Source organism: Mixophyes fleayi, chromosome 4 (genome assembly GCF_038048845.1).
Source record: "Mixophyes fleayi isolate aMixFle1 chromosome 4, aMixFle1.hap1, whole genome shotgun sequence".
NCBI lineage: Eukaryota > Metazoa > Chordata > Amphibia > Anura > Limnodynastidae > Mixophyes > Mixophyes fleayi.
In genome coordinates, this window is record NC_134405.1 from 324800495 (window position 1) to 324824202 (window position 23708).

The window sequence follows — 23708 nt, forward strand, 5'->3', positions numbered from 1 at the left end:
CCAAAACTGATGGATCATCCTTTAGTAAACTTACCCCTAAATGTCACTCATTCAGTGTCTATATTTTTACCATGATGCCCCCCCCCCCCACTATGTGCCAGTCTTTGACAGGGATTACTGGCTGCTTGCTCCTCCATGTTGGTAATGGGCTGGGCGTGTGGCGCTGGTCTATGATGTCATAGTCCAACGCCACACTCCAAAGAGTAGAAGATGTCACCTGCTCCCACTCTTAACAAGCTTAGAAGTGGGGCTAGGCGGAACAGCACCTTGGGCATGTGGTACTGGCGTTGTGTTGCTAAATATTTTAATGAACTTGGAGAGAGGATCTTATCACATACACTTGAAAGTACACAACTTGCTGTGTATATTATTTTACTCTGCGTCCTAATGAATATCTAAACTGCAGTACAACTTGGAATGTACAGAGACTTGTGGATGTGTAAATGGTGATCAGACAGGAAGGAAGGTATGTGGAATGGAGTCTAATGACCTGACCAGTGCACTGGGAGGTCTGAGCAGAAGCTCATACCTCTCAGTGTTCCAGATTTGGTCTGTATTGCTCCAATTCTTGGATCCAGTAATGGATAATAAGGGATCATTTGTATTTTATATATATATATATATATATATATATATATATATATATATATATATATATATATCACTCTCAAATTCCGGGTAGGTCTCCCAGACTCCCAGGAGAACAGGCAATTCTCCCGCATCTCACCCATTTCCCACAGAAGTGGGCAGTATGAGAGCCTAAATGGCATGTTTTGCAGGTGAATCACGTGATTTTGGCCCTGCCCCTTCCACAGAATTACGCTTTCCTTGCCATGGCGGCAAAATGATGCGATTTTCCGCAATCCGCCACCTCCCACCGTCCCACCACGTCCCCCTCTTGGAGGACAGAACTTAAATGTTGGCAGGTATGTAAGCTTGCGAGCAGGGTTCTCTGACCTTACTTTCTTTCTGTATTACCCAACATTGTCTTATTAATGTTTGTTCCCAATTGTAAAGCACTACGGAATTTGCTGGCGCTATATAAATAAATGATGATGATGATGATGATGATGTATGATATATATATCAATAAGTACATATATATATATATTTATTTACAAACCCTAAATGAGCTTCTGAACACTTTGTAAAGGACCAGGTAAAATCTATCACTAAAGTCCACATTTTGGGCTTTGCTAGAGTTCTGCAAAACGACAACAATTCTCCATCCAGCTGTGACTCTGTCAGTGGCTCCTTCCAGCACCCCCGCCCATTGCAATGTATGATTCAGCCAACACTGATGTCATGTAGGTACCAGAGAGAAAGCTGTTTTAAATTTGCCTTGTCTTTTAAATGCTTGCGTCTATTTCTGCCTCAACCCTTCATAATGCTGCACAAGCCTGCAAATGTATGTACAAATTCTGTATACAATCAGGATTAGGTGTTAGTGCTGTGTTGCATGTTCCACAATATAACATGTGCTAGATGTGTGCAGTGGGAGTGACCAACTAAATGTGCATTGTATTATAAGGGGTCAGTCCCTGCAGAGATCACCAATACTCCAACAGCCACGATGATGGAGGGAAGTTGCAGAGAAAGTCTTACAATATCCATCCTGCTGCTCAGCTCAGGTAAGAACCAAAGCCATGCACAGTCCAAAATGAAACAGATTAGACTCATATTCTACCAATTTGCTGCCTGGGGTAATGTCTTGAAATTGTTTTCTTTACAGAAGTGCAGGAAGTTGTACAAATTGAACATGTTTATGTTATTGTAAAGAGGACTTGTCATTATGGTTTACTTATTGTTTTACTGTAAAGCGTTGCTGTACAGTTGGCATTCAAAAACAATATTATACAATAAGTGAAAGAAAGAAAGTGTGTAGTTCTAAATTCTAAAAGACAATAGGTGTTGTTTGCTAACAAACTGCTGTATCCAGTAGCAACCAATCAGCATACTAGTTCTGAACAATCAAGACAAACGTTATAAGCTACTATGCATTGGCGCTTAGTAAATAATTTCCGATTTGAAAAACTGGGGCAATGCATGATATATACGGTATAATGCCATTTTCTGATTATTAGGTAATTAGTGCATATTAAAAAAATAAACGCAATATTGTCATGTAGAAACTAGTTGCTTGACATACACTGATCATATACAAACTACCGTATGCTCATAGATAATGGTCTTGTAGGTTTGGGATTTAACCCTTGAGTACTATTTGCAAAGGGGGTCTGCAGAGGAATTTCTTATTTCCTTTGCAAGGGGCGAGGGGGCCAAAGAAAGGGGATCTAATTTTCGCTGTTCAGTCATCTTATTGCAGCTTAACCTCATCACTGTCACAGAGGTCTGGAATGCAATGTTCAAGGAGCCAAAAGGTTAATGTCCTAGAACTGAGGCGATGCAGATGTATCTGGCAACTTCTAAATAATACACAAATCAAAGGAGTCTGTTTATTTGTATTTTTTTTAGCAAACAATATATATGTAAACATCAGAATGTGAGGATTACAGTTTATTTAGCTCCCCAGCTGCTCACCGCTATACCCGTTGCTATCGATCTTTTAATAGCCCCCCGAGCTGTGATTCGATGCGCCTGGGCTATCACATAACTGTAAACAAAACAACAGCAAGTTTGCAAACAGGCGCCAATCAAGAGATATTCAAAACAACAAATCAATTTTTTAGAAGATCCATCATCATTTTTCCCATTGGAATGTAGGACTTTTGGACTTATCGATCATTATTGATTTATTATTGAATGTTCTTTATTGAATGTTCTTTATTCCTGCAATTGATTTGTTGTTTTGGATATCTCTTGATTGGCGCCTGTCTGCAAACTTGCTGTTGTTTTGTTTACATTGTATAGGATTTGGTGTTTCCTATTGTTTGCTACGAGCTGCCTCTCAGATTGCTGCATTTGTTGTGCCTTGGACTTAGTCATCTTTTGCTTTTTGTATCACATAACTGTGTTAAAAAGATTGTATCATTAAACAGAGTATATGAAAGTTCCATTTGGGCAGCAACATATCATGAAAGGATCATTATATTCAACATATTATAAAAAGGTGTCGTAACCCAATAGCAACCAATAAGATTCTGTCATGTTTATAATATATTTATCAAAAAACAAAACTCTGATTGGTTGTCAGGAGTCACAGCACCTTTTCCCGTCGCCTCATTTTCATAAGTGCTCTACTACAGGGATGTCTTAACGCATGGGCACGCTGGGCAGTTGCCCGCGGGCCCCATGAGCATAGGGGCCCCATAGGCTTGCCAACTTTCCATTTATTCAGAAAATTCAAACCCTCATTATTAAAACGTTTAGGTGGACTAATCACCTCAGTATCAGCCGTTATTTCTACATGCGATCTTGCTGTGGTGAATACATATGTTGACCTTATGTACAATTAGTACGTGTATGTTGTTTTCAATAAGTGGGTGAGTGGTTGTGTAGGAAGGGCCCTGGTATACTGCTTTGCCCGGGAGCCTATAGTGCTGTTAAGATGGCCCTGCTTCACTATATATTAAATTTTATCTTATTAAGTAGAAGTTTATTTCCATATCCGAGTGAAGCTTAAGTAAAGGGGTTTTCTGCCTTGATGACTTTGTTGGCTTGTACATGCCCTTCTGCTACTTATACTGAAGTAAATGCTTTATAATATCTGGCCGTCTTCTGAGCTTTTCACCAATGCTGTTATATCATCTGTGGAGAGATTCAGAGCCGGATCATCCATCAGCCAAGCTAGGCTCCCGCATAGGGCCAGTGGGCAAAGAGGTGTCCGGATTACTCTAGCCATTTTTTTTATGAGGGGGTGGTTTGACCAAAGGAGGGGGGTCTTAATCAAGCTGTGCAGACTTGTTTATTTTCATTGCACTTGGATGCAGCACAAAGCAGCTGTCTCTTGCAGACTGGATTCAGTTGTATCTACAGAGCACCTCTGTGTTGTGTCCAAGGGAAAATAAGCAACTCTGAAAACAGAAGATGGTCAATAAGTCAGAGGAACGTTGCACGTATTAACCAAATACCAAACCATGTGACTGTAGACAACCACTTTAAATTCAATCTTTGTGAAAGATAAACAACTATTTTACCATTTTCTATGACACTATCTCATGACCTATTTCATAGCTCCTATGGGGAGGTTTCAATTGGCCGCGAGGTTCCAAATAATTTTGGTATTTTTTACAGTTTTTTACGTTAAAAATTAACGGTCATTTTTGCTTGCACCCCAAAAGTGAGGGAGATTTCTGTAAAAATAAACCCGTGCGAGGTGTCTGGCGGCCGTTCCGGAGACACCTCACGCGGATTTCTTCACAATTGAATCTGCCCCTATGAGCAATGTTTTATTAACGTTATAAGGAAGATTTGTGGCAGATCATTATATACAAATATGTAGATTAATGAGAATCATTATGTAAAACAAGAGATGACCCAATATTTAGCTTGTTTCATTGTAAAAAAAAAAATATATGAAATTATACTTTAACTATAAATAGTGTATTTTTCCCAACTTTCACTGTTGTGTAGTACTTAGAAAGTGAAGGCAGATTGTATCTCATACAGGAACTGAATTTTGCCCTTTTTAAATTGAACTTTTCAGAACCTAAATGTTCCTCTTTTTGCCTCATTAACTATTGTTTTTGTGTAATTAACTATCAGATTAACAGATGACTAATCTCTCCATGACTCTGTAGGACCTTGTCCTCTTCAACTTTCCTTGTCAGATACATATTAATATATTTTGTATAACATCTCATATGCTAGTACCGGTTTCAATTTCTAAATGAAAACTCCTATCTTTAGATTCCTATCTACCAATGGATTATGAAAATGTGTTAGAATTTATCATGATTTTTTTATGTTGCATCATGGTAGAAATACCATAGCATAATCATATATTACAATTTTATTTTTAATCTATCTACTTTGGCTGCTGACATTCCATCTGACTTATATGAAGTGAGTTTGAAAAGATTGTGTAGTGTGATTGGAGGCTATTCTGTACTGTTGGGGGACCCTGCTCCTTCCACTATATAATTCTCAGTCTGTGTCCTCCTGCTGCCTCCTTTCTTCTCCTGACATCATAACACTGCCTCTGTAACATTAACACATCACTTAACACATCACATTAACACATCACATATCTCCTGATATACTCTGTGCTGCTGGGAACCCTGTTCCTTCCACTATATAACTCTCAGTCTGTGACTTGCAGACATCTCTCTGGCAAGCAGGAGATGAAGATTCAATATATGAATATGCTCAGACCCTTTAGAACATACAAAGCTCCACACATATAAGGCCCTGGTTAGGAATTGAACTCATGACCTGAGGGCTGTAAAGCAGAAGTGCTAACCACTGAGCCACCCTGTTGTTCTAACTCTGGCTGAAAAACACAAGTATTGATCATAACATCTATCTCATTAAAACGAAATTGTTTATTAAAACCACCTAAACAAACAATCAATAAAAACTACACTGATATAAAAACAAACTGTATATAGCAAATCCAATCAGTATAATCCAATTCTCCAAGAGTATTAATCAAACTGCAAGAGATAACTTTGTAATGACTTATTGGCATAGACCGGAGTTATGTACTAATTAACATGTGGGGGCAAAAGGTGGTTTTAATAAACACTTTTGTTTTAACGAGCTGGTGCTTATGATCAATACTTGTGATTTTTCTGCCATAGCTAGAAATCTATTTCACTTTTTTATTTAGGTATTAGTTGAGTGTTCAGCGCTGTTTTTTTTCACTATCTATGTTTTTCAGTGGGACTTGGCAGTGTTCCTATCTACAGCTGCGCTCACTCGTAGACATAATTAGTAGAAGCTCAGCCCCTGGGTTTTTGTTATTTCTGAGAATTATATATGGAATTATTATTTTCTAGCTGTTGACACGTTTTGCTGTGGGTCAGCGGTCATGGTTATATTTGAGGCTTTTTTTTAGGGCTTTTTTTCACCATTTAGATTTGTGAAACTGCTGATAAGATGCGAGGAAGTGAATGTGCTGAAACACATCTTTCTATTCTGCAATAAGTTCTGAGGAAGCTGCACAATGGCAGCCATAGAGGTGCCGGTAGAAATGACCTTTCTCCTCACATTTCGTCACACTTATTATTTCCTGTTTCTTTTTTGTGTTGTTGTGTGATAATAATGTCAATTATCTAGCACTCACTGTAATGTATTTCCTCATGGGCTATGTAGATTCCGGCATTGTTATTTTAACATAGAGAAGTACCAAACAACAGACATAGATGGATCCATCCATCATCATCACCATTTATTTATATGGCGCCACTAATTCCGCAACGCTGTACAGAGAACTCACTCACATCAGTCCCTGCCCCATTGGGGCTTACAGTCTAAATTCCCTAACATACACACAGACAGACAGACACAGAGACTAGGGTCAATTTTGATAGCAGCCAATTAACCTACCAGTATGTTTTTGGAGTGTGGGAGGAAACAGGAGCACCCGGAGGAAACCCACGCAAACACGATAGCAATTCATGTAGCAATAGTTTGGTCTGTGAAAGTGTGCACATTTACCTGGCAAAAAATGGCCTTAAGTTTTCCCTGTCCTACACCAATCACACTACACTGGTGGTTGCCAGCATATCGACGATGCTGACTACCCCGACAAGACTTACCCTGACTCCTTCACACCGTTGTGCCCACCGACTGCAAGCAATCGGGATGAATGAATAAGCCGGGGCGACTTGATGATGTCATTGGGAACCGCACCGCTGTTATCGGTGCTGTTAAGGGCAGTGCCGTAACTAGACATTTTAGTGCCCTGGGCGAGACAAGGCACCGGCGCCCCCCATCTAAGTGGGAGTGGCATTTTACAAGTGGGTGTGGCCAACCTAATGTGGGGGTGTGGCTAGCACCTTACTGAAATAACTCTGTTACACATATTTGCAAATGCATGAGATATATATATATATATATATATATAGATATATATATATATAGATATATATATATATATATATATATATAGACCAATGGGACACCCAAGTCCCCATTGAGTATTATGGGGACTGCTGGATTGTGCGATAATTTGCTTAATGAGGAAGATATCTCCGATATCTCCTGTTAGACTTTTGTTAAATGGCCACATTACTTAAAAATGTCTAAGCCATTCAGAAAAATCCATTTCGCATAGTTTAGGGCTCTGTGATTGTACAATTCATTATCCTTTATTGGATATTAATTACATATTACTTCAAATGTTTGGTTAAATTCAACTTACATAATGTACAATTCTGTCCAGAAAAAAACCATACATAAAACACAATTGTATACATTTATAAATCTCTGTAATATTATGCACCACATGTAATGAAAGTTATTTCTTATCAGTGTTCAGCACTGAGGCAAACATGTGAAATGGTTAAAAGATGATAACCAGTTAAAATTCACAAAGCTTCTATTTATAAACAATGTCCTGAATGAACATTCCTCCTAATGTTTGTAAATCCTGAATATTGGCATAGGTGTCCAGGAATAGTGGAAACGTTCACTTACAGTTAGTGGCAGTATATCCCTTTCCGTGTCCGGTTTCTATCTGCAGAGCTTGTTACCTCTCCTATATAAATTGGAGGGTGATTAACTCCTGGATCTGGCGTGACTGCAGCATTCCATCCAGCTTCTGAAAGGGACTAATACACACGGACGTCATGAGAGAGAGAGATTAACTTTCCGCAGTGGAACGCATGTGCGTTCCACCGACAGGAAGTTCGGCATTTGGAACGCAAAGCGTTCCAAATGCCGAACTTCCTGTCGGTGGAACGCACATGCGTTCCACTGCGGAAAGTTAATCTCTCTCTCTCTCTCTCATGATGTCCGTGTGTGGACGGTAAAAAGGCAGAAGATAGGGCTAGGTAGCGGGCGGCTGCTGCGCCCACTTGGGCTTGCGCCCGGGGCGACGGCACCGTCCGCACCACCCTAGTTACGGCTCTGGTTAAGGGGGTAATGCAAGTATGCGGCCTTAGACAATGTACTTTACAAAGCGATTGTTGGCAGTCAGGAGCCACATCAGTCGTCCTGCAGCCTTGTTGGGAACGAGCCCTTCAGTGTGAAGACGTCGGGGTAAGACTTGTCGGAAAATTCAGCATCATTATTCCGTACCCTAGCCCACTACACATCAGAGTGACCTGACCGCCGGTATCCCAGCTTTATTAGTAGACTATAAATTATGTAAAATACAGTGCAGAATGGTGAATATATAGTATATATTTTATTAGGCATATTGAAAATCCAAATGTCCGATTGGTAAAATCTGTGGCAGTTCCCATGTACTATATGGATTCACACCATTTTAAAGTGGACTTTTCACCTTCACATAGTTGAGACATTCATTCTGTGGGCTGAATCCATATGCAGCCAATCAATTTGCTAGGAACCAATGACATCACCAAACCATAGCCTACTAATATTCATGAGGCCTGACTAATATTCATGAGGTACTGATTCCTAGAGAATCGATAGGCTACAGATTCTTTTAATGTTTTTTTTTTCTTTCTCATCCACCTTTCCGATGACATAGCCGAACCTACGTCTCCCGGCACCCTCGACATGCCTTCAGACCCTCCCTTTCTCCTTGCCCCCAGTGCAGAACACAATCTACCTGTGACTTGTAGCCTATATAGACTTCTCATATTGCCCTCTAGGGGGAGCATTGTGCAAAAGTTGTAACGCTCCTGAGAAAATTGGAAATTCTCTAATGAATATTGGATACAGGCCAGCGCGTGGTCTGCCCAAGTGAGAAGGCTGGGAGAAACGTTTTGAGGACACAAACAGGACCTGATTATCCAATAGGCAACCTAGGTCCCAAGGCTTTGGGAAGGAAAGACAAAAATTTTGATGGTGCAAAATTGTGGCAGAGGTATAAACTGAAATTCATTTGAATATGAGATAATAGTTATTCTCCAAAGTAAAAAGAAAACATTAAATAAAAATGTAGTAAGGTTTTAATCTTGACGTATTCCCATGGTAAGGACAAAGAGGCATCTTTGGGCGGGCACTTGAGGATAAATGAGTAGGGGAGACAAGGATGTGAGCGCATTAGGCTAGGGTGGTCTGAGACCTTAATCAGACCCTGGACACAAGTGGGGGGAATTCAATTGCCGGTGATGTGGCATTGCCAGGAATTACGGTAGAAATCTCCGCTCATTTTTCCTCGCACCTCTATGAGCGGAGATTGCTGTAAAAATCTCCGCCGCACAGTGTCTCCGGAACATCCGTCACACACTTTGTGGCTCTTTGAATTCCCCCCAAAGGGTGCAAATCTTGATCACACTAATTCTGACAACACTAATCTACACTACATGTATTTTCCCGTTATTAAATCTGTACCCGATCCCGGAAATAGGAATTTAAATTCTGTTGGGTGAACAAATGCATCTACTAAAGATATATAAACGTCAAAGTCAGGTTATAATTATTCCTGTCTTTTTCATAAGAGGGCAGTTGTAATATTTATGTGTGACATAGGGATTAAAACATTCAATTTTCTCCCGAGATAATATCACCCCACTAACAAACATTATTTTCTTGATTTCTCTCTCTCTTGCAGTCCCTCTGATATGTGGACGAATAGTTAGCGGAACTGAGGGTCAGCCAGTTACCCTATCCTGTGATTACACCGTCAGAACATCCAGCGATATCACGACCATGTGCTGGGGGCGAGGGAGCTGTCCGGGTTCTCAGTGTAATGATGTCCTTATATGGACTGATGGCCATAAGGTCACCCAACGTTCATCTCCTCGCTACCAGCTCAATGATCAAATTGCTAGTGGGCAAATATCGTTGACTATTACCCAAGCACAACTGGAGGATGCAGGGACGTACTGCTGCCGCGTAGAGCATAAAGGATGGTTCAACGACAAGAAGCTCAATATCGAACTGAGTATAGCCAAAGGTGAGAGAATAACTATCCATTCATGTGTGTACGTAGTGGATTTGGAGTTAGATATTTTGGTGTACTCTGTTGACCAAATTCACAGTCAGCTTTCTTAGATTCCTGCAATGTAACCGCTAAATAAAGCCCACTTGGCAATTTAAGTGGCCATTCAAAGACTTCTCAGATGCTGTAAAGGCCACTTATGGCCACGTACACCCTGGGGTTTGCAATGCATTGTTAACGCGTGTTAAAACATATATTGCACAAGTCATAAACAGGAGCAAAGTCAAGTTGAAACACTTAAGTTCTGTATAGGTTTTTTAACAGCATATACGTCATTCTAGCCTGCTCTCCTGGAAAGTCCAGGAGTCTCCAGAATTTCAGAGAATCCTCCAAGACTCCGGGATAAGCAGACGCTCTCCAGGATCCCATCCACTTTGCTAGTCCGGAGGACACAGCTTCAAGTTGGCCAGAAGAGAGACAGTTTTATATTAATAGGAAAATGGAGATAGTCTGTGACACAATAGGAATTTGTTATCTTTTACAAGCCAAACATATATGTAAATTCTTCTTAACTGTATCTTACCACAAGCACACGCATGATGAATGTATGTTAGCTCCACAGTATCTCTGAAATCGGGGCAAGCAGTAACAGCTGAGTTAGGTGTTTTGTGCTTTTGTAGAGTTTGTAGAACATGCAAATTACATACAAATAGTGACCTGGTTGGAGTAGAGCCTATGGCCCCAGAGCTTTGAAAAAGCAATGCTAACCACTCTGCCACCGTGCCACATTACGGCAGGGTAGGTGGTTTTTTAAATTAGTTGCCAGGCTGCAATCTGCTCCTATACATAAGAAAAGGCAGCAACGTAACTACTCTGACAGCAAATAGTGCACACACAAAGCGTCCAGAGATTTCCTCCTAATTCGGCAAGTTCCCTGGAATCAAGAGTTAACATAAAAGAAAAGTTTCAGATCATCTTTTAATACCAAAAATATATTATATGCATTCATATGAATTGTGATAAAATGAACTTTAATGACATAATTTTTTTTATATAATGCTGCCTAATTTTTGGACAAGATAAAATAGAGAAAACAACACAAGCCCATAAATAACTGAATTAACCTATGATAGAAGGACACTAAAGTTCAAATGTGCAATGAGGAGTCTGTGGTCTGCCGTCACCTCCTACTTGGGGTCATCGTCATCATCATTATCATCAACAACATTTATTTATATAGCACCAGCAGATTCCGTAGCGCTTTACAATTGGGAACAAACAGTAATAAAACAATACTGGGTAATACATACATACAGAGAGGTAAGAGGACCCTGCTCACAAGCTTACAATCTATGGGACAATGGTTTGATGCAACAGGGTAAGTGCTACATCATATTGAATATTTGTCCAACTAGAATGCAAAGGTTACAGAGTATTTAGTGGGCTGTGTGATCAGTCACACAGCAATGTTGGTCAGAGGGTTGTTGTCTTGTGTTAGCTGAGTAGAGAGTGGTAATATGGTAACTTAGGGAGATTAAGTGGAATATTATAAACTTGCCTGAAGATGTGGGTTTTCAGAGAAAACTTGAAGGTTTGAAGACTAGAGGAAAGTCTTGTGGTGCAGGGGAGTGAATTCCACAAAGTGGGTGCAGCCCGAAAAAAGTCCTGTAACCGAGAATGGGAGGATGTGATGAGAGTGGAAGAGAGACTCAGATCTTGTGTAGAATGGAGGTGTCAAGTTGGGAAATATTTTGAGACAATTGAGGAGATGTATGTCGGTGTAGTTTTGTTGATGGCCTTATATGTTAGTAGAATAATTTTATATTGGATTTGTTGAAATACAGGCAACCAATGTAGAGACTGACAGAGTGACTCAGCATAGTAAGAACGATTTGCAAGGAAAATCAATCTAGCCACTGCGTGCAAAATAGATTGTAGGGGCTTGAGTCTAATTTTGGGAAGACCAGTAAGGAGGGAATTGCAATAGTCGATGCGGGAGATGATGAGTGCATGAATTAAAGTTTTTGCGGTGTCTTGTGTGAGATATGTGCGTATTCTGGAAATGTTTTTTAGATATATGCAGCATGATGTAAATATAGTTGATGGGGGGAACAAAGGATAGTTGTGAATCAAGGATTACAACTAGGCAGTGAGCTTGCGGGGTGGGATATATACGGTCATGTTGTCGAAGGAAGCTTCTTTTGTTGGGTGGGAATATTATTAATTCTGTTCTTGAAAGATTGAGTTTGAGTTGGCGAGAGGACATCTAAGATGAAATGGCAGAAAGACAGTCAGTAACGCGAGACAGCACAAATGTTGAGAGATCAGGAGAGGATAGATATATTTGTGTATCATCCGCATGGAGATGATACTGAAATCCAAAGGAGCTTATTAGTTTTCCAAGAGAAGCGGTGTAGATAGAGAATAGCAGAGGACCTAGGACTGAGCCTTGTGGAACTCCAACTGATAAAGGAAGCGGAGCAGAGGTTGTTCCAGAGATATTAACACTGAAAGAGCGATTAGATAGGTAGGATGAGAACCAGCATAGGACAGTGTTTTGAAGACCTAGGGATTGTAGCAAAGAGGATTATCTTCCGCACTAGAGTCCTTTAATCCATTTTATGTAACAAATGATTGACACAGAGTGGCCCAAACAAGATAGTGGTGTCTATACACTCCTAAGATCTGAAGCCTCATTGTAGAAGCATATAGAAACCTATGTCAGGTTTTAGCAAGTGGTTGTTTAATGATTTTAGCTCAGATAGGCTCTGTTTGAGGAGTGTTTAGAATATTTACTTTTAGTTCAGATACAGCTCATAACAACAGATTTTTGCCCTCCCAGGCATGTATACAATTCATTCAGTTCTTACCTCTGTAATAGGATTAATGTTATAGATTTAATCTATTTAGAAGTATCAGTGAGTTTTTGTTTGGTGCAAATAACTTGGTTTAGATAACAAGCCAAAGCACAAATCATTTGTCCCCGTGCAGACTCTTGCAACTTGAAATCACATCCTTGAACAAGCTATATTTAGTAACCAGCTTGGCATTAGAAAAGCTGAATGGATATCATTAGAATAAGCAAATGAGACAAAGATTTCAGCTATACAAATTACTTAGCACATAATAACTGTCATCTCAGGAGTGTATACAATTCATCCAGCTCGGAATTTAGTAACAGGATTAACACTATAGATCCATTGTATTTAGCTGCACTAGCAAGCATTTGTTTGGTGTGAGTAATCTGATTCAGATAATTATCTATAGTCCTACTGAACAGCACAAATCATTTGTCCGTGCAGATTCTTTTAATAAGTCACACTCAGTAATGTTCTTGGTATTATAAAAATTGAAATAATTAAAATCAAATAAATTATATAAAATAATCTAGCCATATTAATTACTTTTATCTTAATTTTCAAGTTACACACAGATGGGAGTAATTGGCTGTATGATTATTTATTAGAGTTTTGAAACTCAGCCTCAGAATTGTTACTATATAGACTCCTAAGCCATATCTATTATGACTTAGAAAGGTCTTTTTTGCACATAGTGACTAAAAATTATTTTTAACATACTTCAGTGGAGCCTACACTAGTCTCAGGTACCGCCACATAACATCTGCAACAGTTACTGTCTGTTATTATTAATATTTATGAGAGCAGAATCAGTTTATTTACTCCTAATAAGAGCCTTGTAAAGAGGTTTACCTGAAATATATATATATATATATATATATATATATACATATTGTAACAAAGGGAGGCATTTATCTGACAGGATGCAGAGAAAGTATACAAACAGAATAAAACATTGGCACAGTTATGCACCTAGATTGAGATTAAACCAGGTAAAAACTTATGTGTAGTTTAAAGTTTGGTTAACTTACATGATTTGAAAAGCTCCTTCCTCTCAGCAAACAGACAGGGTGTGTCTGTTAGTGCAAACAGAGCCAGTGACAGTGGCGGATCCAGGGGGGGGGGGGCGAACGGGGCGATCGCCCCCCCTAGCAGGGACTTGCTGCCGGCGGCTGCACACTATGTGCAGGTCCGTTCGGCAGTGACAGGCAGGGACAGTGTGCTGCCCGGCCGCTCTGATTGTGTTTTAAACACAATCAGAGCATCCGGGCAGCACACTGTCCCTACCTGTCACTGCTGAACGCAACTGCACATAGTATGCAGCCGCCGGCAGCCTCAGATGTCAAAAAGGGGGCGGGACCTAAATCGCCCCCCCTAAATCGCCCCGGGTAGAAGTATTCTCTAGATCCGCCCCTGGCCAGTGATGGGAGTGTCCTTTTAAAGAGAAGGTGGGTGTGTCACCTGCCCATCAAGCTAGGGCTGTGGGAGGAGTATCATGCATAAAAGCTTGCTTGTGTCATTTGTGCACTGAGACCAACGCTGACGAAGCTGGCTGCTCTTGAGAGAGATTGTCTATGTCTAGCTAGCGTTTAGGGTCTCCATATCTGCTGTGAAATTCATATGGTGTCAAATACATTTTAAACCATCCTGATAATAAAGCTGCATAAAAAGAAGAAGTTGTTCGCATGTGCTTCAGCAGTAGCGGGCTCTTGCCACAAGATATATATATATATATATATATATATATATATATATCTATCTCTGAAGCTACTCATTTACACCACTAAGTTTTAATGTTTCGCTTTTAATATATACAATTGTAACTCATACAAATACAATTTTGCTTTTATGTGTGTTTCATTCATCTCATGTCCATGAGCAATGTAATTTATTAGATAAGGATTTGGGAATACACCTACCCTCATTAAAATTACTATCTGACTTTCTCCGAAAACTAGGAATTGTAGCATCTGTATGAGGAGGAGAGAGTGGTCAACAGTGTCGAATGCAGCAGAGAGATCCAAGAGAATTAGAAGAGAGTAATCACCTTTAGTTTTAGCTGTGATCAGATTATTGACAACCTTGGTCAGCGCAGTCTCTGTGAAGTGTTTAGAGCGAAAGCCTGACTGAAGAGGATTCAATAGGTTGTTTGCTGTAAGAAAGTGTGTGAGGCGAGTGTAGGCAATTTTCCGCGAGAAGATTGGAAGGGCATGGGAGCTGGGAGATGGAGCGGTAATTTTAGAGAGAGTTTGGGTCCGAATTTTGTTTTTTCAGAATAGGAGTAATCACTGCGTGCTTGAATAGTGATAGAAAGATACCAGTAGAGAGAGATAGATTACAGATTTTAGATAGAGGGGGAATGAGCACAGGAGACAGAGACCTACCAATTTGTGAGGGTATGGGATCAAGAGGACCAGAGGTAGAGTAGGAAGATAAGAAGAGAGTAGAAACTTCCTCTTCATTTGTGGGATAAAATGAAGAAAGGGTGTCAGAGGAAGCTGGGAAGGAAATGAGCTGATTGCTAGTCGAGGGAGATGATGATGATGATGATTTGGGAGTTCTCGTAGACAATAGACTTTTTATTATTATTATTATTAATTTTTATTTATAGGGCGCTACTAGGTATCCGTAGCGCCGTACAGGGACAAACAAAGTTACAATACAAAGGTGAGACAGCATGATACAGTAAACAAAATGCACAGTAACTCCGAGATCTCAAAGCACAGCTAGAGGGGCGGGGGAGGGGAGAGGGGAAGATCCTGCAGACGGCGAAGCCCAAGAGGGCACGGAAGGCAGGGAAACCCCCAGAGTGGAGAGGAGGGAGCAAGAGGGAACGGGGAGGAGGAGGGCAAGGTAGCTGGAGAGCAGAGTTAAAAGTGGTGAAGACAGGAGGAGAGATGACCCTGCTTAAAGGAGCGTACAATCTAAGTGGTGGGGTATACAGACAGAGAGACACGAGGGAGGGAGAGAAGGAGGATAAGGGAAGGGGAGTGAAGGGGAAGAGGCACTTAACAATAGTGCTGCAAGGGCAAATAAAGTATTGGTGTGCATAAAAAGGGGCATTGAAGCAAGGGAAGACAGTGTAATTTTTCCACTATATAAATTACTGGTAAGACCTCAGCTTGAATACGGAGTATAGTTTTGGGCATCGCTCTATAAAAAATACATGGAACTAGAAAGGGTTCAGAGAAGGGCTCAAATTTGAAAAAGGGTATGGAGTCATTAAGTTATAAGGAAAGATTAACCAGTTTAGGCATGTTTACATTAAAAAAGAGGCATCTAAGAAGGGATATGATTACTATGTACAAATACATTAAGGGTCATGACAGAACTTTCATGGGAATTTTTTTCCCCAAGTACTATACACAGGACACGCGGTCACCCCTAAGGTTAGTGGAGAGGAAGTTTCACAATGAGCAAAGGAAGGGGTTCTTTACAGTAAGGGCAGTCAAGATATTAAATTCACTGCCAGGGATGGTTGTGATGTCAGATTTAATTGATATGTTCACGAAAGGGTTAGACAAATTTTTAGCAGAAAAGGGTATCCAGGAATATGACCTTTAATTAAAATGAAGCAAAGTAGTGGATCCAGGGATAAATAGGACTGCAATATTGTGTCAGGGGAGATTTTTCCCGATTGAAACAGATTGGCGGTTGCTTCATCTGGATCAATTTCAAATATAAGAGAGAGATCGCAGGAGATCCAAAATAGGTTGAACTTAATGGACTGGTGTCTTTTTGTCAACCTCAACAACTATGTCACTGTGTAATATATTTATTTATATAATATTATCACAGCCACTCCTCCACCTCCACCCGTCAGGACTACTCCACCTCCAACACCGGCACAGACCACCACTCCTCCACCTCCACCCGTCAGGACTACTCAACCGGCACAGACCACCACTCCTCCACCTCCACCCGTCAGGACTACTCAACCGGCACAGACCACCACTCTACCACCTCCACCTGTTAGGACTACTCAACCTGCAAAGACCACCACTCCTCCACCTCCACCCGTCAGGACTACTCAACCTGCAAAGACCACCACTCCTCCACCTCCACCCGTCAGGACTACTCAACCTGCAAAGACCACCACTCCTCCACCTCCACCCGTCAGGACTACTCAACCGGCACAGACCACCACTCTACCACCTCCACCTGTTACGACTACCAGTCTACCACCAACTCCACCTGCGAGGACAACCATTTTCACCACCAATCCCACCATTCATATTACTACAGAGCCAGAACGGACATTTCTGGCCACAGGTAAACATTGATTATCTTTATTTGTCACTATGCAAAACACACCCCAATTTTCTTTCTTTCTCTATGTCCCAGGCAAAATTATAAGCACAAAGGGTCAGAAAAAAATGTCCCAGAAATGTCTGCATGCAGAGCTCTGTTTAAATGTATTTGTCTATGTAAATAAGAATTAAAAAAAATTAAAATACTTCAAGAGCTAAACATACAGTGGGGGCATACAGAAAGAATGATAAGGTGCAGAAGAGAGTCGCTTCTTCTTTTGTGATAGTGTCTATATTTGCACGGTTGCAATAGTTTTTAGGGCTATGCTCACTGGTTAGCTCGGTTAGTAAGATGCATCAATTATCGGGAAGCAAACATAAGCTTCTTACCAAACATGAAAAATGCCCATTTTCTGGAGCCATTGCTATTTCAGTGGGTGCCCTAACTTAATTATTTTAACTGTTGAACTAAAAATGACATTAAAGGCACCGATGAATCCCTCCAACTTCACTGTACAGTACTGCTATTTATTTGTAATATAATACACAAATGATGCTAATATATGTATACATTTCTGTAAATTATATCTGTATAAAGAGAGAGTACTGGGGGTATATTTACTAAACTGTGGGTTTGAAAAAGTGGAGATGTTGCCTATAGCAACCAATCAGATTCTAGTTATCATTTATTTAGTACAGTCTACAAAACGACAGCTAAAATCTGATTGGTTGCTATAGGCAACATCTCCACTTTCTCAAACCCGCAGTTTAGTAAATATACCCCTAGATGTCATCATTTCAGTGTTTATTCAGAAAAAAAATGTGTATTTTAAGGAATAATGCACCCCCTACCGTAGGTTGTTACAGACATTAGACATCACCTTGGATTTCTGTGGCTTATATAAAACCACTTGGTTTACAGTCTTGTGTTATCATACAGTTATGGAGATCCTAGGTGACTTTTAATATCTATATTGTTTATAGTAGTCAGTGCATTATCCCAAATAATATTTTATTATTACATGATTTCTAACATATTATATTCTATTGTTATTGGATTAAGTTGGTTTAAGGTTCACGTTGATTCGCTATAATAGTATAGTCAGGGCCTGGTGTTGTGTGAGTGTTGAGATGAGCATGTGATTAACATTTCTGCCTGATTAAGCAATTTAAAGAGATGTATAGCTCCAAAGTAACATCTGTATCGGGTGAGTGCCAAGCTGTTATAGAGAAATACCCAGCCACCTTCAGGACATAAATGGGGGAAAAACAGATGATACAATAACAAAAAATCAGTGCTCACACAGTCACCACCAAACATAAAATAAGATATAAAATTAAATGTAGGAAAACAATTAGTGCACGTATATTTATTTCCAGTAAATATATTATAAGCATCTGTAAAATCATAGGAAATATAGACAGTTCGTCAGGGTTCACTAGCTTAAAAAAATCCAATTTTTATGTATGATCATCATCATCATCATCATTTATTTATATGGTGCCAACATATTCCATAGCGCTTTGCAATTGGGGACAAACATAGTAAACTAATAAACAGACTGGGTAAAACAGACAAAGAGGTGAGAAGGCCCTGATCGCAAGTTTACAATCTATGGGGATATAGTAGTTCCAGCACACATACACAAATGCATGAAAATAAATGAAGCTTTCACAGGCTGTGTAATCGGTCAATTCATAAGAATCCAGAAGATTAAAAAGCACACCATTGAAATTAATAGGTTAATAGTGACACTTATCATCATCAACATCAACATTTATTTATATAGCACCAGCATATTCCGTACAATTGGGAACACACACAGTAATAAAACAATACTGGGTATAACAGAAAGACAGAGAGGTAAGAGGGCCCTGCTCGCAAGCTTACAATCTATAAGACACTTAATAAGAATAAAATTCATAGGTGTCCACAATAATGTTTTGAAAGATAAGTGTATCTATGATTGATAAGTAGACACAGTCCAACCAGCTTATCTTAAGATAGGAATGTGTAACTGATTCCAAAATACCTCACATGAATTGGCTTGCTGACATAATTGTGACAAAACCCGTAAAAACACAAAACAAAAATGCTGAAAAAATATAATTTTTCCCTAATAACTTTTCAGATTATTTTTCTGAAAATGTAAAGAATATAACAATTTTTAAAAAAATTAAAAAACGTATGACATATTTTTTAGAATAGAAATAGAAAGAATAGAAATTTAAGAATAAAATTTTAAGGCAGGTGTTCATATATTGCTATCGTTTATTTACCCCCAAAATTTTCTAAGTAAATCTCTAATGTAAAAATGAAATTGAAAGTATTTATATTTATCTCTGCAACACATTATCTTGGAGCCCCGTCACCATATTATCATGATATCATCAATGTATCAGATCCCCAAATAGCTCATAAATAGGTTGGCCTAGCTAGGGGCAAACCTTATACCCATGGCTGTCCCTTGAATATTTCAGAAAAACATGTAACATAAAAAATTGTTATGTTTGAGTATATAAGTTACTTGTAATCAATATATATATCTGGTGTGTTAGTAGCAAGTTCTCCCATGTTATAAAATATGAATAGCTGTAAGGTCAAGTGTGAGCAAGAACAGTATAAAGAGAGGACAAATTTATTGTGTCTGACATATCCTACCTCCATTCCTCAATACATTTTGATAAATTAGTGACCCGATCACCTGCAATGTATATGTAGAAATGCCTTAGTCATGCAAGCCACCCTCAGTTCCCCAAAATAAAGCTAGCAGCACCTATGGATACCATAGCCCTTCTGCACGCATCACTCCTAATTTTATCATCTGCTACTTTTACTTTAGCCCCAGTAATGTTGTCACAAACTGGGGCACAGAGGCAGGAGCTTGGATGATATTGGAAGACATTACTACAGGATATGTTAGTAACAGGTACTGTACTGCAAAAGGTCACAGGTACAGAGATTATTATATATATATGCAGTTCAGAGGAGGGAGCTCAGTGGCTGGAAGGCAGACTGGATATGTAGTGGAATGAGGTATGAAGCTGTGCCGGTAATGCAGGTTACCAGGCTGATCAGGTAGCAGGACTGCAGTCACAGGAAACAGGAGTGGCATATCTCTGATATAGCAGATATTGCTGATGCAGATAAGAGAACTGGAGCAGCAGGATATACAGACAATGGTAGTACGGATGATGCAATGGTACAGGTTTGGAGAGATATGAGTAGTGTGGCACTGGTATAATGAGTCTGCACAGGTACGGGACTGAAGAAGCCGTCTTATAATAGATTATGTTAGTGGGTCAGAAGCAGAATGATTGCCAGCTAATGGCAAGGAGTCCAGAACAGGAACCAAAGGAAGCCAGGAGATCAAAGAGTGAGTAGAGTCCAAAAACAAGCCAAGGTCAGGGGTTACAAAATCCATAATGTCAGGATCAGGTTTCCCAAAAAAATAAGTCAGGAAGATCAGCAGCAGGCTCAGAAATTGCAGCGCAAACACCAAACAATGACTTAGAAATTATATTAAGCAACTTGAAAAGGTATACTGCGCACCTTTGAGTCTGCAGCCTATAACAACACGTATAGGTTTCACCAATTCGCCCAAAAAATATATAAGACTGTAATAATTAAGTGTAGAGAAGGGCGCGGACCTCACACAGTTCAATAATTCTTCAACTCTTCCACCGCGTGTATCTGCCCAAAGTATAACTAAACATGGAACCAGAAGAAAATACCACACGTTCACTCGATGTAAAAGTGGAAATAGAAAACTGAATGGACCTCAGTCTCAGAATATAAAAGAAAAAGTTTCCAAACTCCAAATATTCTAGAAATAAGGGGTCTCCTATATATATTAAAAGAGTGCCTTATATCATTGCACTCACATAATACTCTATGAGAACGTGCCTTGAGAGAACATATATCGAAACTTCCAAGTAATCCAAGATGTTTCTTCCTTTTAGTCTCCACAATTTCCAAAGCACTCCCGAATATGCCGGCAAAATCAGAAACAGAAAGGGAAATAGTGCAAAACCCAGAGTTCAGAGGTTTAACAGGCAAAGAAATAAACCCCGCAGATGGTTTTGTTCCTTCCTCCTCGTGCTTGGTATGACGAATGATTCCCCTGGCAGGGTCCTGAATCACTCCACGCGTTTCGACCCTGTTAAGATACGGTCTTTATCAAGGCTTTAGAAAAGCTCTGATGCAAAAGGAAAACAGCTGGGGAGTGGTGAACACAGACTGAGCATGCTCAGGGACGTAGAAGATAACTGACAGCTGTAGAAATACACACTGAGCACACTCAGGAAACAGACCACTGAAAGCACATCTCTTCTTATTACAATTACAGGATTGTCACACATGTATTCTAATTAAAGAGATCGCTAGCGGTATTTCACCTCTGGAGTTCACCATGATCATGAACAATCATTATCATAATACAAATTACTGATTTTTTTCTTCCTGCGCAGAGTTTCCAACTGCAGTGACTGCACATGGCACAAGAAGCTTAAAACCCACTGAGGAATACCATTCAGAAACGGAACACTTTCAAGGTCAGTTTTGTGGGTTGTTGCCTCATTTAAGTACCTTGCATAATTTAGTTTTGAGATGCATTACTTGAACTTTCAATGACAGTGAGGATATAGTACAGCTCCTCCAAGCCACTTCCAAAAAATTCAATTACATCGCTGAAAATCAGATCAGAGGCAGAAAATCATATCGCAATCAATCTGTAGCAGCAGAAATTGTACCTTGTAGTTCTAAGAATGACAAGTACAGGACACTGACTTGGGTAACAGACACCTTTGACTATTTAGATCTTAAAAAAAATAAACATACCTGTCGGCCATGGGTGGGCTCCATTCACCCTGCCCTTGAGAGGTCAAGTCTCTGGGATTCATGAGAAATGAATACAGAGAGCGGTAACTTGGAGTGGGTAGCAATGTGGAAACAAAAGAAAAAAGAATGATACTTACTGAACAATATTACAATAACGCATTTGTCATAATCACAGTACCACAATGGATGACTGTGTATTACATCCTATGATCTATTAAGATCTATTAGAACACTCTATTTGTGGAAATAATGGATAAACTTGTTTGTACACCGGTGAGAGTAATCAGTTTGCCCACCTCTCCTGATGAAGACACTGGTGAAACGCGTAAAGGGTTTTAGCTCACAATCGGTCATTGTATGTATGCCGCTTCATGCTAGCTACATGTGAAAAGGACAAATGGAAATATCTGGATGAGGTTCAGCTTTTGCTGCTATATGTTCACATACAACTGATTTTTGGTATGTGTTGAATTTGTGTGGGTGGCAGGGCAGAGGGGCATCTGCCCTCATGAGTTGGTCTCATAGTGGCCAATCTTGGAATGGGCCACTTTCATTTGTTTTACCTTTAAAATATTCCTAACAGGCTGCTGAGCTGAGCCAGCCAGCCCACAATCATATTCCAGCCAGCCCCCGATCATATTACAGCCAGCCCCGGATCATATTCCAGCCAGCCCCCGATTATATTACAGCCAACCCCGGATCATATTACAGCCAGGCCCCCGATCATATTCCAGCCAGCCCCCGATCATATTACAGCCAGCCCACAATCATATTCCAGCCAGCCCCCGATCATATTCCAGCCAGCCCCCGATCATATTCCAGCCAGCCCCCGATCATATTACAGCCAGCCCCGGATCATATTCCAGCCAGCCCCCGATCATATTCCAGCCAGCCCCCGATCATATTCCAGCCAGCCCCCGATCATATTCCAGCCAGCCCCCGATCATATTACAGCCAGCCCCTGATCATATTCCAGCCAGCCCCCGATCATATTACAGCCAGCCCCCGATCATATTACAGCCAACCCCAGATCATATTACAGTCAGCCCCCGATCCTATTACAGCCAGCCCCCGATCATATTACAGCCAGCCCCCGATCATATTACAGCAGCCCCCGATCATATTCCAGCCAGCCCCCGATCATATTACAGCCAGCCCCTGATCATATTACAGCCAGCCCCTGATCCTATTACAGCCAGCCCCCGATCATATTCCAGCCAGCCCCCGATCATATTCCAGCCAGCCCCCGATCATATTCCAGCCAGCCCCCGATCATATTACAGCCAGCCCCCAATCATATTCCAGCCAGCCCCCGATCATATTCCAGCCAGCCCCCGATCATATTACAGCCAGCCCCCGATCATATTACAGCCAGCCCCGATCATATTCCAGCCAGCCCCCGATCATATTACAGCCAGCCCCGGATCATATTCCAGCCAGCCCCCGATCATATTACAGTCAGCCCCCGATCATATTACAGCCAACCCCAGATCATATTACAGTCAGCCCCCGATCCTATTACAGTCAGCCCCCGATCATATTACAGCCAGTCCCCGATCATATTCCAACCAGCCCCCGATCATATTCCAGCCAGCCCCGATCATATTCCAGCCAGCCCCCGATCATATTCCAGCCAGCCCCGATCATATTCCAACCAGCCCCCGATCATATTCCAGCCAGCCCCGATCATATTCCAGCCAGCCCCCGATCATATTCCAGCCAGCCCCCGATCATATTCCAGCCAGTCCCCCGATCATATTCCAGCCAGCCCCCGATCATATTCAATCCAGCCCCCGATCATATTCCATCCAGCCCCCGATCATATTCCAGCCAGCCCC

General features: G+C 40.6%; 1 protein-coding gene across 1 annotated transcript in view; it reads left to right on the forward strand.

Moving 5' to 3' along the window:
* Window positions 1-1368: 1368 nt before the first annotated feature.
* LOC142153021 (uncharacterized) overlaps window positions 1369-23708 on the forward strand; it is a 35147-nt gene continuing 12807 nt past the window's right edge. Inside the window, exons 1-4 of the mRNA XM_075210240.1 lie at window positions 1369-1631; window positions 9593-9937; window positions 16579-17052; window positions 21501-21584. Of these exons, the coding sequence (XP_075066341.1) occupies window positions 1574-1631; window positions 9593-9937; window positions 16579-17052; window positions 21501-21584 (961 nt within the window). The 5' untranslated portion in view covers window positions 1369-1573. The remainder of the gene's footprint in view (window positions 1632-9592; window positions 9938-16578; window positions 17053-21500; window positions 21585-23708) is intronic.